Source organism: Myiozetetes cayanensis, unplaced genomic scaffold, assembly GCF_022539395.1.
Source record: "Myiozetetes cayanensis isolate MyiCay16 unplaced genomic scaffold, myiCay2020 scf3, whole genome shotgun sequence".
Taxonomy (NCBI): Eukaryota; Metazoa; Chordata; class Aves; order Passeriformes; family Tyrannidae; genus Myiozetetes; species Myiozetetes cayanensis.
In genome coordinates this window covers 73557626-73572416 of record NW_026087521.1, presented here as the reverse complement: position 1 = coordinate 73572416, position 14791 = coordinate 73557626, and the positions used below count along the sequence as shown (strand labels likewise).

General features: G+C 45.5%; 1 protein-coding gene across 3 annotated transcripts in view; it reads left to right on the top strand.

Annotated features, from left to right (window-relative positions):
- STK38L (serine/threonine kinase 38 like) overlaps positions 1-8880 on the top strand; it is a 35314-nt gene extending 26434 nt beyond the window's left edge. For all 3 annotated transcript variants that reach the window (XM_050324573.1, XM_050324572.1, XM_050324574.1), the window contains exons 9-14: positions 313-374; positions 1222-1339; positions 1482-1605; positions 3127-3222; positions 4008-4099; positions 5295-8880. In XM_050324573.1, coding sequence (XP_050180530.1) covers positions 313-374; positions 1222-1339; positions 1482-1605; positions 3127-3222; positions 4008-4099; positions 5295-5422 — 620 coding nt within the window. In that variant the 3' untranslated portion in view covers positions 5423-8880. The remainder of the gene's footprint in view (positions 1-312; positions 375-1221; positions 1340-1481; positions 1606-3126; positions 3223-4007; positions 4100-5294) is intronic.
- Positions 8881-14791: the final 5911 nt, after the last annotated feature.

Genomic DNA, 14791 nt, shown 5'->3' with positions numbered 1-14791 from the left:
ATCCTCGTGCCAAAGAACTGCAGTCAGTGACAATCTCATGAAGCTTCTCAGAAGCTGATCTGGGATCAATCTCTAAAACTTTTAGCAAGTTCTAATTTAGAGTTGCTGATAATGTGTCCTACTTACATGAGTGTGAACTGGGCAGTAGTTATTCCAATTTCCCCCTTGTTTCAGTGACCACTGAATATTTGTTTCCAGACTAAAGGACTCTAAAGATACAAAAGTTATCCTTTAAGAACGAAATCTTACCCATCTTTTTTCTCTTAATTCTCACAAATTCACTTATTATCTAATAACTGTTTTGCAAATTAGCATTTCAGAATATGAACTCCAAGAGGAAAGCAGAAACATGGAAGAAGAACAGGCGACAGCTGGTGAGTTCATTAACTAATATTTGGGGGTTTTTTTGCCCCAAACCCTCAAAACATAAATCATTAAGTAAAGTTTTGGGAGCGTGTTGGCACTGGAGTGTTGGCAGCAGCTTTATAATGAAGAGTGGTCACATAATAAAGGGAGCTTTGGCATTCACTGAACCAAAGGGAAGTGTTCTGTGTCTGGGATTGCAGAGTTTCATTCCTATCTGTGATTTTCCCTAAGCAGCAGGTGCAAAAAAAAAAACACCTTCAATTTTCCCATTTTGGGACTTTTTAGTTTGCACACTCCTTTTAAGAAGTGCTCTCTTCCCAATGAGCTTTTTGGGGTTGTCTCTTCTTCCCTCACAAGACATGCAATCCCACAGGGGCTCTATTCCTGCTTGGAATCAGAGCCCTGAAAAAACTGCATCTCCAGGTCAGTCAAGACAGATGTGGCAGAGCTGGGGAGGGTGGGGAGACCAGTCCAACAGAGAGAAGAAAAGGCCAAAATCAACTTGCCTCAACATTTTGGGAAAGGAGCCCTCTTTTTGGTTTTCCATTGGTTCAACTCTAAATGTCCCAGGTCTGTTCAGTAAAATGCAGAGCTGCCTGAAACTCTGCTGACATGTCCTTCTCCTATTGCAGTGGGAATATTCCATGGTTTCAGCACATTTAGGAGCATGATTCTCATTTACTTTCAAGGCTCTCCATGTTTACTCTTTCAATATTGAGATTTTACTCTAAATTCTCATATTCATTCTTGCCCAAAGACACGTGAATGCCCAGGAAAAGGTTTTGCAAGGTGTAAAACTGTAATACTGATCTTTTAAAGAGTTTATTCCATTTTTTGTTGTTTTGTTCTCCTCAGGCCTATTCCACTGTTGGAACCCCAGACTACATTGCACCAGAGGTGTTCATGCAGACTGGCTACAACAAGCTGTGTGACTGGTGGTCTTTGGGAGTGATCATGTATGAAATGCTAATAGGTAAGTTAAAGAACTTGGAAAAAAACTGTTCAAAGGTAACATTTTTCCACTGATTCAGAAGAGGAAGCTTTTGGGGCTCGTGAGATTTGGGTCACTTGGCTCTCCTGGGAAAAGCTCCTTCATTTCTTCTTTATTTGTGCAGGGTATCCACCTTTCTGCTCAGAAACCCCTCAGGAGACTTACAGGAAAGTCATGAACTGGAAAGAGACGTTGGTATTTCCTCCAGAGGTGCCCATTTCGGACAAAGCCAAGGATCTAATCCTGAGGTCAGTAAGAAAAGCCCCACTTGCTCAGCCAGGGGCACCTTCCAGGTTCAGTTCCTGTTCTGCAGGAAGGAAGTTTCATGTTGGAGGGACAGTTGGTTTCTTCTGTGTCACCATCCTTGATGGATTATTTTATTTTCCCCCCCTTTGCCATGGGTTTCACATGAAGGAATAACCTGGAATCATCTTGATTTGTACCATGGTATCAGGAGAAACAGAGCAGGCAGGGAAAAAAGGAGAAAAAAGGGGATTAGCACACACCTTTTCTCTTCCCAGAGGAGACTAAGAAATGACTGCTCACCACCACTGCGTGCACTGAGCAGAAACCTTTGGATGCTTTGGATTTGTGCACTTGTTCCAGAATTCCAGATTTTAATCCATTTTAATCAGTTTGCTTGGACGTTTTTGTGAGGGGTTCAGTGACAGGGTCAGGCAGAGAAATGCTCTCTTGTCCTGGGAGGCTTTGAGGTGTTAGGGAGGGGATGTGGGTTTTGGCTCTGGTATTTTTTGCTCTTTTTTTTTCTTTTTTCCTTTTCCAAGTTAATATTAGAAACTTCCACAGTTTTGTTGCAGGCAGAAAGGGGGAATGTACTTCACAAAACTAGAATTTGTTATTTATTGTTCAATCAATGCTTCAGCAGCACAAACAAAAGCGTAACTAATAAACCAGTGATCCTGAATCCAGCTACAGTGGTACCAACAGCTCAAATCATTGTGTAAAAGAGTTTTATTGCTTTTTCAGTCTCTATTTCTCCAGTGCTCTGCTCAGCCTTCCTGCATGTTGTCAGCATCCCGAGTTCTTTGCCAGGGAATTCTTCCTCCTCAACCCTGGCTGTGCTTGGGGGGTTTTTAATTATTTCAGTGTATTTTTTTTTGGCATGTCTTGCTCATGAATTTGCTCATGCAACGACTACTGGCATTTATTAGTTTGCTTCCACACATGGCAAGATTTAAATCAGGGTCAAACATCTTTAGTTGGAGATAATCTACTAAAATGAGGTCAAAACCACCCTGCCTGTGCTGCCAAGGGTTTCCCGTTTCCAAGAGGTCTCCAGAGGACTCCAAGCTTGGCAAGCCCAAGGTTTTCTGTTTGTGGGGGTCACACCATGTTGCAGAGCTCCCTTTTTGTGTCACTGTGACACCTTTTGCCCCCCTCGAAGGGTCTGCAAAGGGCAGTGCAAAAAAAACTGTAGCACATGCAAAGGACAGCTGGGTGAAGCGTTGGAATTCTCACCCTCTCCTGGCAGTAGGGATTTAAGCCTCCATTCCAGACTAATCTTACAGGGCTGGAACAGGCAGCAGCTTTTCACAAACCTCCAAAGTTGGGATGCAAAGGTTCAGAAAAGGTGGAAGTTGTCGACATTGGAACTTTCTCTTTTGGGACTCACAATATTCTGCCTCTATTTCTCATCTCTCCTGGATGCAACTTCCTGAAAGAACCTCCTGAAACTCTTGCTGCAGGATGCTGTTGCTCCTGGTTGTATTTATTGTAACATTCCCTTTATTTTTTTTTCCCTTTTTCAGGTTTTGTACCGACTCGGAAAACAGAATCGGGAGCAATGGAGTAGAGGAAATAAAAAGTCATCCCTTTTTTGAAGGAGTAGACTGGGGACATATCAGGTAATACACACACACATCTTGGAGAGAGAATAAAAGCCAGGAAAGCAAGAATTTCACGTCCTGTGATGTCAAGGGTGATTATCTCCAGTTTATCTTTGATTTTGAAAGGCAGCTGCAGGCAGTGGGTGGGTGACAGCGAAGGTGTTCGGGCCTTGCAGAACTCGTGGATCTGATCAGAGGTGCCTCAGGTTGTTTAATTGTAACTGTAACAATCACAACTGCCTGAGTTCCCAGCTGGAAATGCCTGCCTTTCCCACAGGGCCCAGTGGGAAGGTTTTTGTGGGACAGGTCCCGTGGGCAGTTTCCAAAGCACCTTCAAAGTCTTTCCAGGGCTCCCTGATTGTGGAGCTGCTGAAGCAGGAAGGTGTCAGAGCCAACCTGTTCGGGATGGGAGATGCTGGCGAGAGTGGCAGGAGCAGGAGCTGCAGTGGGAAGGTGCTTGGATGAGCACTGGGATTGGAAAGCAGCACATCTGATGGCTCCAAGTGCAAGTGAAATCCTGCTGGGCTGGGTGGGCTGGGCCTGTGATGGCAGCGATAGCTGGGAGCCAGATAAGCCTGGAATGCTCTTCCAGTTAATGGGAAAATGATGTTTTCCCCAAGCCTGCCAGGAAGATCCCAGTGCTAGATAGGGAAGCAGAGAATGGCAGAAACAGGTGAGTCGGCCACACCTTGCTGGGCCCAGGGGAACCCCAATGAAAGGGGAGTAAAACCCCAGTTAAACACAACTGCAGCTGGGTGTCTTTTCCTGCTCTTCACCGTGCTGGCATCTATTTCTGCTTGCAGGGAAAGGCCAGCTGCAATCCCCATAGAAATCAAGAGCATTGATGACACTTCCAACTTCGATGAATTCCCCGAGTCCGATATTTTACAGCCAGGTGAGACTGTCGCTGGAACTGCCACGTTTCCATCTGGAACGTGCCAGAAAAAAAGTTCTCCCCAGGAGCTTTGCTTGCTGTTTGCATTCATTTTTCTGATGCCCTCACACTCAGGCCCCATCTAGAGACTTCCTTTGAAATATAACTGTAAACCTGGGATCTCTTTAGAGCTTCTCCTTCCTTAGGACTTTGGAGTAGAAAACAAAAGAAGCCCAGGAAATTTCAGAGCTCAGTCAGTTGGTAAAAACAGTTGGCACAGACAGTGAGCACAAAAAGCAGTACAGTTTCCTGTCCTGCAGATTTTGGTAAAACATAATCCATAAGAATTATACAAAAGCTGGGTTTGGGTGGTTTTGGTTTGTTGTTTTTTTTTTTTTTTTTTTTGGGGGGGGGGGAAGTTTGTCCTTGATGGCTTTGCATTAAAATCTCCTTTAAATGCAAAACAACTCATCTCCAATGCCTCAGTAAAGCTGTTTAAGTCCATATTTGGGTAATGTCAGGAGCACTTGTGTTGTTTTGGCACTTCAGACTCACTGGAAGTGATTTTGTAGTTGTGGATCCCTAAATACAGACTTGGAAATATTGTTACAAAGGTATAAAAGCAGCAGCCAGAGAGGTAAATGCAAAGCCCAGTGACTGTCAGCGTGCAGGATGGCAGCCTGCACAGAAATGAGGCTGTGCAAGCCTTGCTGAAGCTTTAAGCAGAGAAGTCCTTGGAGATTTAATATTCTCTTGGGAGAACTTGGCTGTGTCTCGTCTGTGGTGTGTAAATGTGTTTGTTGCGCTCAGAGCATCGTAAATGTGATGGGTTTTGTAATCCTGTCTCCTGTGGGTGTGTGAGAGGTTCCTCTCAAGGTCTGGCAGCCTGGTGCAGTGTGTAGATACAATAAAAAAAACCCCAAACAAACAAAAGAACCCCCTTTTTCAACTTCAGAGTTCTATTCTGAAGTTGAAAACTCAGAATGCTCAGAAAACTCAAAGCAGAGTTTTCTTCTGAGACCACTTCTCAGACCACTGACAAAAGGCAACTGACCTGATTAAACACAGGATTTCTTCCAGGAATTTCTGCTGGGGAGGGAAGTAAAGAGTTCAGGGCTGTTTATATCTGTGGAAAGTCCTCCTAGAGGCACCACTGGTTTTAACTGTTTGTTGTTTCTTTTCCCCCCACGTGTTTGCTTTTGCCGGTGAATTGCAGTGCCAAACACGACGGAGCCTGACTACAAATCCAAAGACTGGGTTTTCCTCAACTACACCTACAAGAGGTTTGAAGGGCTCACTCAGCGTGGCTCCATCCCTTCCTACATGAAAGCTGGGAAGTTGTGAGGCAGGACCCGAAAGCCCCAGAGGGAACTGAAACCACAAACCTCAGGTAGTGCATCACCAGACCCGCTTGGCGTTGTTATCAGCACATTGACTCTGGTGCACATCGACTTCACACGGAAATCCTACAGGATTAGGGTTTCTGAGACTACTACAGGAATTAGTTGGCAGTGCCAGCTGGCTTGGGTTTTGTTTTGTTTTCCTTTTCTTGTTTGTTTGTTTTCTTTCTTTTTTTTTAATATTTGAATATTTTTGTTAACTTTATTATACAAAGGTACTGGAATAAAAGGAACGTGCATCCCTTTTTCCTGCACTGCCTATGTGTGGATAACGGTTAATCCTGCCTCTCTCTGTACTGTGGCTTTGTTTGTACTGTAAACCATCTAATGCACCCCAGGAGGGCAAACATATCATTTGGTGCAGTGTTGTTGTTGGCCTGCTCACCTGCTGGGCTTTAGATATGCAGTATAAAAAAAAAAATAATAATAAAAAAAAAATGCTCACATTTGCCAACTTCTCTGAGCAGCTGCTCGAGGGTTTTCCATTTGTGGGCTGCAGATACCCCATGGAATTATTTTAAATAGCAGTGTCCTGCTTCTGCTCTCGTTTGCCTCCCACTCTGGGATTGATCAGCCCACGCTCCCTTCCTTTCCCCACCGTGTGTGGCAGTGCCATCTGTGGTCTGTGTAGGGGCATTTCTGATGTCAGTAGTGGCATTTCTGATGGGTGTGGCTGTTCAAGGTGGTGATGCCTGCTGGCAGCTGCAGGATTAAAAAGAGGAATCTGGATAGAAACGACCAAGACATTGAAGAGAAGGGAAACGTTCCGATGTACAAAGTCTTGAAGGGATGGGGGAGTTCCCAGGACTGCATTCCTGCCTCTGCTGTACAGCTCATCACCTTAGTGCTGCTCAGAACTCAGGCAGCCTTTTCTCTCTCTGTGCAAAATGGACTCTAGAAAAAGGGATCAAATTGGGGTGTTTTCCTTTTTTTTTTTTTTTTTTTTCTCTCCCCTAAGAAGTTCCAGGCAGTAGGAATCCTTTTCTTTCCAGAATGCCCTGGAGCAGCCTCTGCCCAACTCAAGGAAGTGGAGTGTCCCAGGAGTCCCCAGTGGGCTCAGTCTCCTGGTATTGTCTCTCTCTAATGTGGCCACGGGATGAACACCAGTGAAAGGCACCTAAAACCTCTGCAGCCCCCTCAGGACCTTTGGGCATCCAGTGGGAAAGACCCCTGGCCTTGGCAGCAATATGGAAGTGACTTTTGGAAAACCATTAGAAAAATATTTACTGCTCTATCAGCTGTTCTGAAAGACTTGTATGCTTTGAAAAACACACTGGGGGGTTGTGCTGCTGCCTAAGAGACCATTTACCAGCAAGAGTTCTGTGCATCAGTGCCTTCCTGATGTGCAGGTAGCCTTCCCTGATCCAGCTGCCTTCTCTGATCCAGCTCTTGGGTCCCTCCAGGGCTTCAGTGATGTCTTTCTTCCAGTGTTCTGTCTCCCTTAAGCATCTCCTGTCTGTCCTTTGTACAACAAAGCTTCACTCTCCAGCTCATGCAGGAGGAGCAGCTGGTGCCTCAGGGCCCAGAGTTTACCCAGGCTTTTATCACAACATGTCTACGCTAAACTTCAGCCTGAGGGCTGTCCCAGGTTTCCCCCAGCCCTTGTGCTGGTTCTTGCCCCTCTGGCTGCTGCTGGGACAGGGGCCCTCAGAAATTCCCCACCCTCAACCCGAGGCCATCCAAAGGCTGTCCAAAACCAGCAACTCTTAAATCCCCCCTCCCCACTTCACCCTGGCAGTGCCCCAATGGCTCCCCAGGCTTCCCAGGAAAGGAAATGCCTTTTCCCAGGCCTTCCATCCAAGGCAGAGGAGCTCAGGCAGAAAATCCCTGAGATGAAACTTGGCCCCAAAAGGACACTGCTATTCAAAACAGTTCTGCTTGGGTTTCATTTCCAGGCTCATTCCTGGGGCGCTGTGTGCACTTGGAATTGGAATTCCTGCAAGCACCACCTTCCAAAAGCCCACAGTGACCCTTTTAACATGACCTAAAAACAAGTCTTTGCTTGGACTTGCTAAGGCAAGTTTCATGGAAACTGCAAATGCTCAGTGATACTGGTGATCTGGTGGTTTTCTTTTGTTCCTGTGGGGTTTGGGGGAGGGCAGATGAATACACACCTAATTTAAAGCTATCTATTAAACAACTGTGTCTGTACATACTCACTGGTTTACAAACTCGGGCAAAAGCTCAACCCTTCTCTTTGTAACACTCAAGGTAATAACAACTCATGTAAAACTGCAGATGATTAATCATATCAGTGCTCACATAGGAGTTATATCCATAGGGAAACAGCCTGCAGCCTATCTAGCATAAACTCCTGTATTGTGGTAGTTGATTTTTTTTTTAATTTTTTTTTTTAAACCCATAGCATTATTTTAATCAGCAAGCCAAGTTAAACAATATTAACTGCTGCTTTTAGGATGGTAGGGGTTTGGGTTTTTTTTTTAAAGGTGAAACTGTGACACTGTAATGGGTTAAAGAGAACAGCAGGTTATTGTACACTGGCTTTCAAAAAAAAAGTGGAAGTACAACATATCCTTTGTTATTTTTGTCTGATTCCTTTGGATGGTTGTGTGTTTTCCTTTGGTGATGTTTGTCACTGTGCCATTTATTTTTCTTATTCTTGGAGTACCAAAGATCCTGAAATGGCTTGATGATTGCAACCATGTGCAAATTTATTTTCTGGGAGTCTGTTTTTGTTAGACTTTGGTTAAAACGTGGAATTGTTGTATGCAACTCGTTAGCAGAGCTTTGCTGGGAAGCTTATCCTGTTCCAGCAGGGAAAACATGAGTGTGTCGATGGAAGTGAAGCACCTGGATGTGAATTCCCTGGAACTGGGGAGGAACCTTGGACTGGGAGCCGCAGCTGAGCTTTTGCACACCGTGGTCTCCAACCAGCGGGAGCGAGTGGCCTTAGGTCCAGGACATCAGCAGGGCTTCTGTGGGCTGCAGAAGGAGTTGAAGAAAGGAAAACCTGCCAGCATTCCCAAATCCAACGTTGCACTGTGGAATTTGCCTTGCTGGGGTGTCACACGAGTGTTATTTTTCTAGGTCAGTTGTTCAAGGCCCGAGCCGTGGGATCCAGGATGGAAAACAGCCCCGGAGGGGGGAGTTCGCCTGAGGGCAGGGATGTGCTGTCTCCTTCCCCCTGGCCACAGCCAGCAGGGAATGCTGCAGTTTAGCCAGGGAATGCTGAGGAAGTGCTCTCACCTGTTCAGTCCCACAGGCTGCACCTCGTCCTGCCAGCGCCAGCAGCTCGTCCTCAGAGTCCAAAAGGCAACTGCTCTATTTTTCCTGGACTGTTTCATTAGTCGTGGTTGGGAAAGTTACATGGAAAAGCATTATAAAAATTTATATGAGGCTTTTTACAGCATTTGACAATAAAAGTAGCATTCTTTTTGTAAAGTTGTGGTTTTGGTTTGTTGCTTTGGGGTTTTTTTCCCCCACACTGGTGTACTGGATTTCTCTTCCAGGATGGGAGACCTCGAAGGAATTGAGACACTGTTTACTCAGAAAATGGTTTTTAACAGAATCTTACAAATTCTATTTTAATGGGATTAGGTTACTCTTTTCTTCCCTTAACTATATCTCATAAGAAAGTACAAGCTTAGTTCAGTTCTTTATCTCCTTGCATCACCCACTTCAGTGTTCCTCAAAAAAAGCACTTCAGTGGCAAATACAAAGGCAGTGCCTTCAGCTCGTGTAAATTTTTTAAAATCACAGTTTAGTGCTTAGAAAACATACTGCAAATATCTGTGCATCTGATTGCTTTACTCTTGTACAGAGTGTGCCTTGTACCTAAGCAAAACAATTGTGCTTTGGACAATAAAAGAGCTTTTGTGGACAAGCATCCAATGGAAAGAGAGGGGAAGAATATCCAAAACAGTCTGTCTTGGGAGTGAGGACAGTAGTGGTTCCCAGCTCTGGATATATTTGCAGTTTAGGAAGTGCTTAATGTGTTTGTGAATGGAAAGGGTGGTCAGGCATTGGAATGGGCTGCCCAGGGAGGTGGTGGAGTCCCCATCCCTGGAGCTGTTTGAGGAAACACTGGACATGGTCTAGCTGATAAGGTGGTGATCAGTTGAATGTTGGACTCAATGATCTCGGAGGCCTTTTCCAATCCAGAGGATTCCATTTCTCTAAGGCAAAGTGACTTCTCACATGTAGATCTGAAATGCCATGGAGGTTCTGAGATGCCTGTCCCACAGCTGAACTTCCAAGATGAAAGCAGGTTCCAAAGGCACCCTGTGAGCCATGCTGGGTTCAGCTGCTCCAGGCCCTGCAGCACGGAATTCCAGGCTGCCTGAGAGCTGTCACCATCCAAACAGCCCCAGCTGCACTGACACTGGGAGGGCTGGGGGCAGGTGGGGCTGTGTCACACAATGGGCTTCTGTCAGTAGTAACCTTACCACTGCAGTGGGTGGGAGAGGAGATGAATCTCCTCTTCCTCCTCCTCCCACCCTCCTCAGGTTATTTGATAGTGTGAAGGTCCCTGTTCTGGGAGGAAATGGGGTACACAGGCCTGGACCTCCTGGTGTTGAGGAGGGAAATGAAGGCAGGTTTCTCATTTCCCAGTGGAGCCAGAGCTCCCCTCAGAACAGTTTGGACCGACCCTCAGTGCCACATCTTGTGTCTGCACCAGCTGCTTTAACGCGTTTCTGGTGAGCTGCCATCTGCTGCGGCTTCTCCCTCCTCCAGGAATACCAGGAATACGTTCTCTCCCTAGTGCTGTCCCCAGGCAGTTCACTGCCATCAGGAGCAGCTCCTTCCCCTGCAGGTGCCTCTGCCCAGCCTCCCTCTCCCCCCTCCTCATTTCATTTGTGCCCACAAGGAGGATGGAGAGAGACTATTTCCAAGGGCCTGGAGTGACAGGACATGGGGAATGGCTTCAAACTGACAGAGAGCAGGGTTAGATTGGATATCAGGGAGAAATTGTTCCCTGGGAGGGTGGGCAGGCCCTGGCACAGGTTGCCCAGAGAAGCTGTGGCTGCCCCATCCCTGGCAGTGTCCAAGGCCAGGTTGGATGGGGCTCTGAGCAACCTGGGCTGGTGGAAGGTGTCCCTGCCCATGGCAGGGGGTTGGAATGAGATGGTCTTTCAGGTCCCTTCCAACCCAAACCATCCTGTCATTTGAACACACATCCCTCCAGCGTTCAGACTTCCTCAAAAACTGCAACAGCTCTGCCAGGCCTGGGCTCTTGATTTCCCTGTTCTACTTCTGACTTCAATATATCCATTTAGTGAACCATCAGATAAGAACCTCAGTGACTTTTTGATCATGAGGGGGTGAAATCACACTCGTGTCAAGATTTTCAATCCAGCAGCTGCCTTTGAGGTCTCATCCAGCTCCCACTGACGTCAGCAGCAGATCCCTATCTACAGGCCAAAGAAACCAGGAACAAGGATGGTCTCCCAAGGGAGCTGGTTGCTGATGCCATGCCTTGGTGTTCTTTACCAAGGAGACAAAAAGATTTCCCAATCTCTGCAGCTCAGTGGGTTGAAAAGCAGGATGTGGAGTCCTTTCGGCTTCAAACACCATGTGAGAAACTTCTGCTGTTAAAGAGGGAAATACTACCTATTTTTTTACAAACAAAAGGAAACTAAAGCCTCAAGGAAGCTTTGCAAAGTGTACAACTCATTTAAATGCCTTTTTCTCAAAGGGCATCGGGTGGGATCTCCCTGATCCCGACTTGGGAGCTGCCCCTTGTGCACCGTGGGCACATTTGAATTGCTTTTCATTCCAGCAGGCCTCCTAAACAGCTTTATTTATCCTTGGGAAGACATTTGTATCTGCAGACCCAGTTCTCAGAGACATTAGGTTCTCATTAGGCATTCAGAAAGCATCAGTTTCTGCCAGGAATTAAAAGGCTATTTAAAAACTGGAGGCTACTTTTTTAATTTTATTTTTTTTAAATCAGAAATGGCACCATCAAATTGAGAGACTTTTGGGCAAGAGATTTACAAGCAAGGGAATTACTTTGTGGGCACAAACCTCACCAAGCAGGACCCCACAATAAAGCAGGCACTTTGGATGTTAAGTAGCAAGTAGGATTTGGATGCTCTTCTCCAGTCAAACTTGTTTCATCATGCAAGGAATTTGTCCACGATTCACAGATCTCTATATCACCATCCCAATCCCATTGGATTCACTGAATAACATAATCCATACAACCCCACTCCCTGGATTGTGCCAGCACAAGCCTGATTTTTTGGTGATGTTTTTTAATTCTCTGAAGGGCTTCTGTGCTAATTATCGAGCAGAAATAACTTTAAAGGGCTTATTTTTGTTAGTGGCTGATGACAGCATGATTATGCTCTTTCTATAATTTTTGAAGCAAAAGGCACTCTGATTTTGGGAGGAATTTTTGCTCTAAAATGCCAGCAGGTTTTATTAATACACAGACACTGAATTTATGGCAAAGTAAGTCAGCAAATTGCTTGTGGTGCCCTTAAAATTAATCCAGCGGCCTTCAAGCAGAATAAAATGCAAACAGTGGCCTAAAATAGATTTTAAAAAAATACTCTCTCTGATAACTAGCTAACCTGTTCACATGTACTCCATGAAACCACACTGGATTCAGGGCACAGGGGCTGTTCTTTCCTTTGAGCCTCGTGTCTGAGGGGAAACCACAAACACTTGTGTTCTGGGACAGGAGGTTATGAAAAATGGGTTTGTCTCTCCAGTGCTGAGTCACTTCGGTTCACTGCTATTAACTTTTTGGAAAAAAGTTGGCTGGGTCCCCCTGGGCAGTGACCTAAGGGTGTTTGTGTGTGAAGTAACACAAGTGTCCCTAATAATGGAGAGGGACTCCCGGGTTCCCTCACAGGAGGAGAGTCACTCCTGGATTCTGGGATGGGTGTGCATGGAGAGAGCTGGGCCCCAGCAAACACAGAAAAACTCACAGCCCCTTCGGGACGCTCCTGGGAAACAGCTACGACCTGGATGTGACAGGAAACCAAACAGGAGGCAGAGCACAGCCACCTCTACCTGCTCACTCTCAGGCCATTATTTAACTGCCCCGAGGTCTGATTGTTATTCTTACCCCCTTAGCAAGTCGTTGTATAAGTTGTTTGGGGAAAAAAAAAAAAAAGAGGCTGTCCCTGGCTTACATAAAACATTGTGTTCCCTATTTTATAGCTGAAAGCCACTCAAGAGAAAGTGCTCACCTTAAAATGGGGCAAAAATATCAAGTGTGGCCTATTCAAACTCAGTGCCTTACATAAACTGGGCTCCTGCTCTGCAGACTCTGCTCTGAGACTCGAGGCAAACTGTGCTCCAAACACCAGTTACTGGCAGATGAAATGCTCAGTGAACAGGCCAACCATCACCTGGGAAGAAGAAACAAGTGTCACAAATGATGTCTCAAATCTCTGTTAATGATTTGGCAGCGCTGGAAGGTTACAGGAGTTATTTAAGTGCCAGGGGACACGTCATTAATTTCTGTGTTGAGCTGCAAGTTCTTCTATTGTGGCACTAAAAAATATGAAATGAAACGTGACTGAGGGACAGTAGCTCTGTTTCTAGTGAGTCAGTTTATTAAAAAAAAAACATTTTAAATGTCCTCATTAATGTTGCCATATGGAGAGAGTTTGTATTTAAGAGCTGTTAGGCTACTGAGCTTGTTGAAACAGTTTGGGGGAACTATTTATATGTTTAACTCGTTGAACTTTATAACATCTTCAACTTTCTGTGGTTGCTGTCTCTGAAAGACTTTTGGACTCCTAAATCTCCCTAACATTTGGGTGTGCACAAACCTGGAGGAGGGAGCTCCAGCCTTCAAAACTGGGGCAGAAGAATATTTTAGCAGGACAAAACAGGAATCCTCCCCAAGATTATAGTTTAGACAAGTAAATGCTGTCTAAATCTCTGAAAGCTATGAAGTAAACACCTCCTTTGTTTCAGGTTTTTGTCCCCAGCTCTATCCAACTCAGGCAAGTTACTCATTTTCCACCATAAATAAATAAATTTGTAGGTGTTCGAATGGATTTGGCTCCCAGAATTTTATAAGGATTTACTTCCCTCTCATCCTTTTTCTTGTTACCTGGGAGAAGAGGCCGACCTCCACCTTGCTGCTCCCTCTTTTTGGGTAGTTGAGGGGAGTGCTTTGGCAGACACAGATGTTTGTACCTAATTAAAATAAAGACAATGCTGAATTGCTGTTTTAGATTGAAGGATGGAAGCAGAAAAGCAAAGATTTAAGGAGGCTTTCATTTCAAGGTATTGGCTTTCCCAAGGCAAAACAGTAACTTTCCTGCACAGAGAAAAGAGACATAGAAACAGCTTGTTTGCACACAGGAGGGGTTTGTTCAGGTATAGCAAGCAAAATCTTTGGCAGGACTTGAAAATTTCCTTGATATTGATGGGGAGAAAAAAACCCTTTTTTTTTGTTAAAAGAGTCAACAGTGAACATCCTCTTGTAATTTTATAAATAACCACAACCACCTGTAGTCTTATCACCAGCGGTGAGATGCTTGTAAACATTACTGGAGTCCCCTCTGCACTCTTTCTACAGCTCCAGACTCACTGTGCTGTTGCATGTGACCATCCTGTTGGAGTAAACAGCCTTTCAGGAAAAATGATCTTTCAAGCCATTTACTTCTGCCAGATCAGTTTTATAACCCCCAGGTTTGGCTTAAACCTTGGCATGCTTGAAAATCCCTTTGACCTGGACAGGTGAGTGGTGTTTCACACCCGTGTGCTTGCTCTCAGCATAATGAAAGTAGGAAAATGACACTCTCACTTTCATTAAAATGGCATGGATCTTTTGTGTGTGTTTAGCCACATTTTCTTTAGCGAAATCAATACACTCCTCAAGGTTAACCCTATTTTTATGCTCCTTTTCACCGACAGATGTGGCTGTTCTGTCCCTGCTCTGACCACACGCTGCACCAGATGACTCCTAGAGGCCTCTGCCAACCAAAAGTACTCCAAGATCCTGACTTGGGCATGTCAAGATTATCTCAAGTCAGGATGTTCTTTGGTGCAAGATCTTTGTACACTTTCAAACCACTGATGTCTGGCTCCATTGTGTCATTACTGTTTTGTTGTGTGCCTAGTAACAAATCCACTTCTGTGGACAACATGAGGAATCTGGACAGGCTGGATCGATGGGCTGAGGACAGTGGGATGAGGTTCAGCAAGACCCAGTGCTGGTCCTGCCCTTGGGTCACAACAACCCCCTCAGCTCCAGGCTGGGGCAGAGGGGCTGGAAAGTGCCCGGTGGGAAAGGCCCTGGGGGTGCTGTGACAGCGGCTGGACATGAGCCCAGCTGTGCCCAGGGGGTAAGAGCCCAATGGCCCCTGGATCAGCAAGTGTG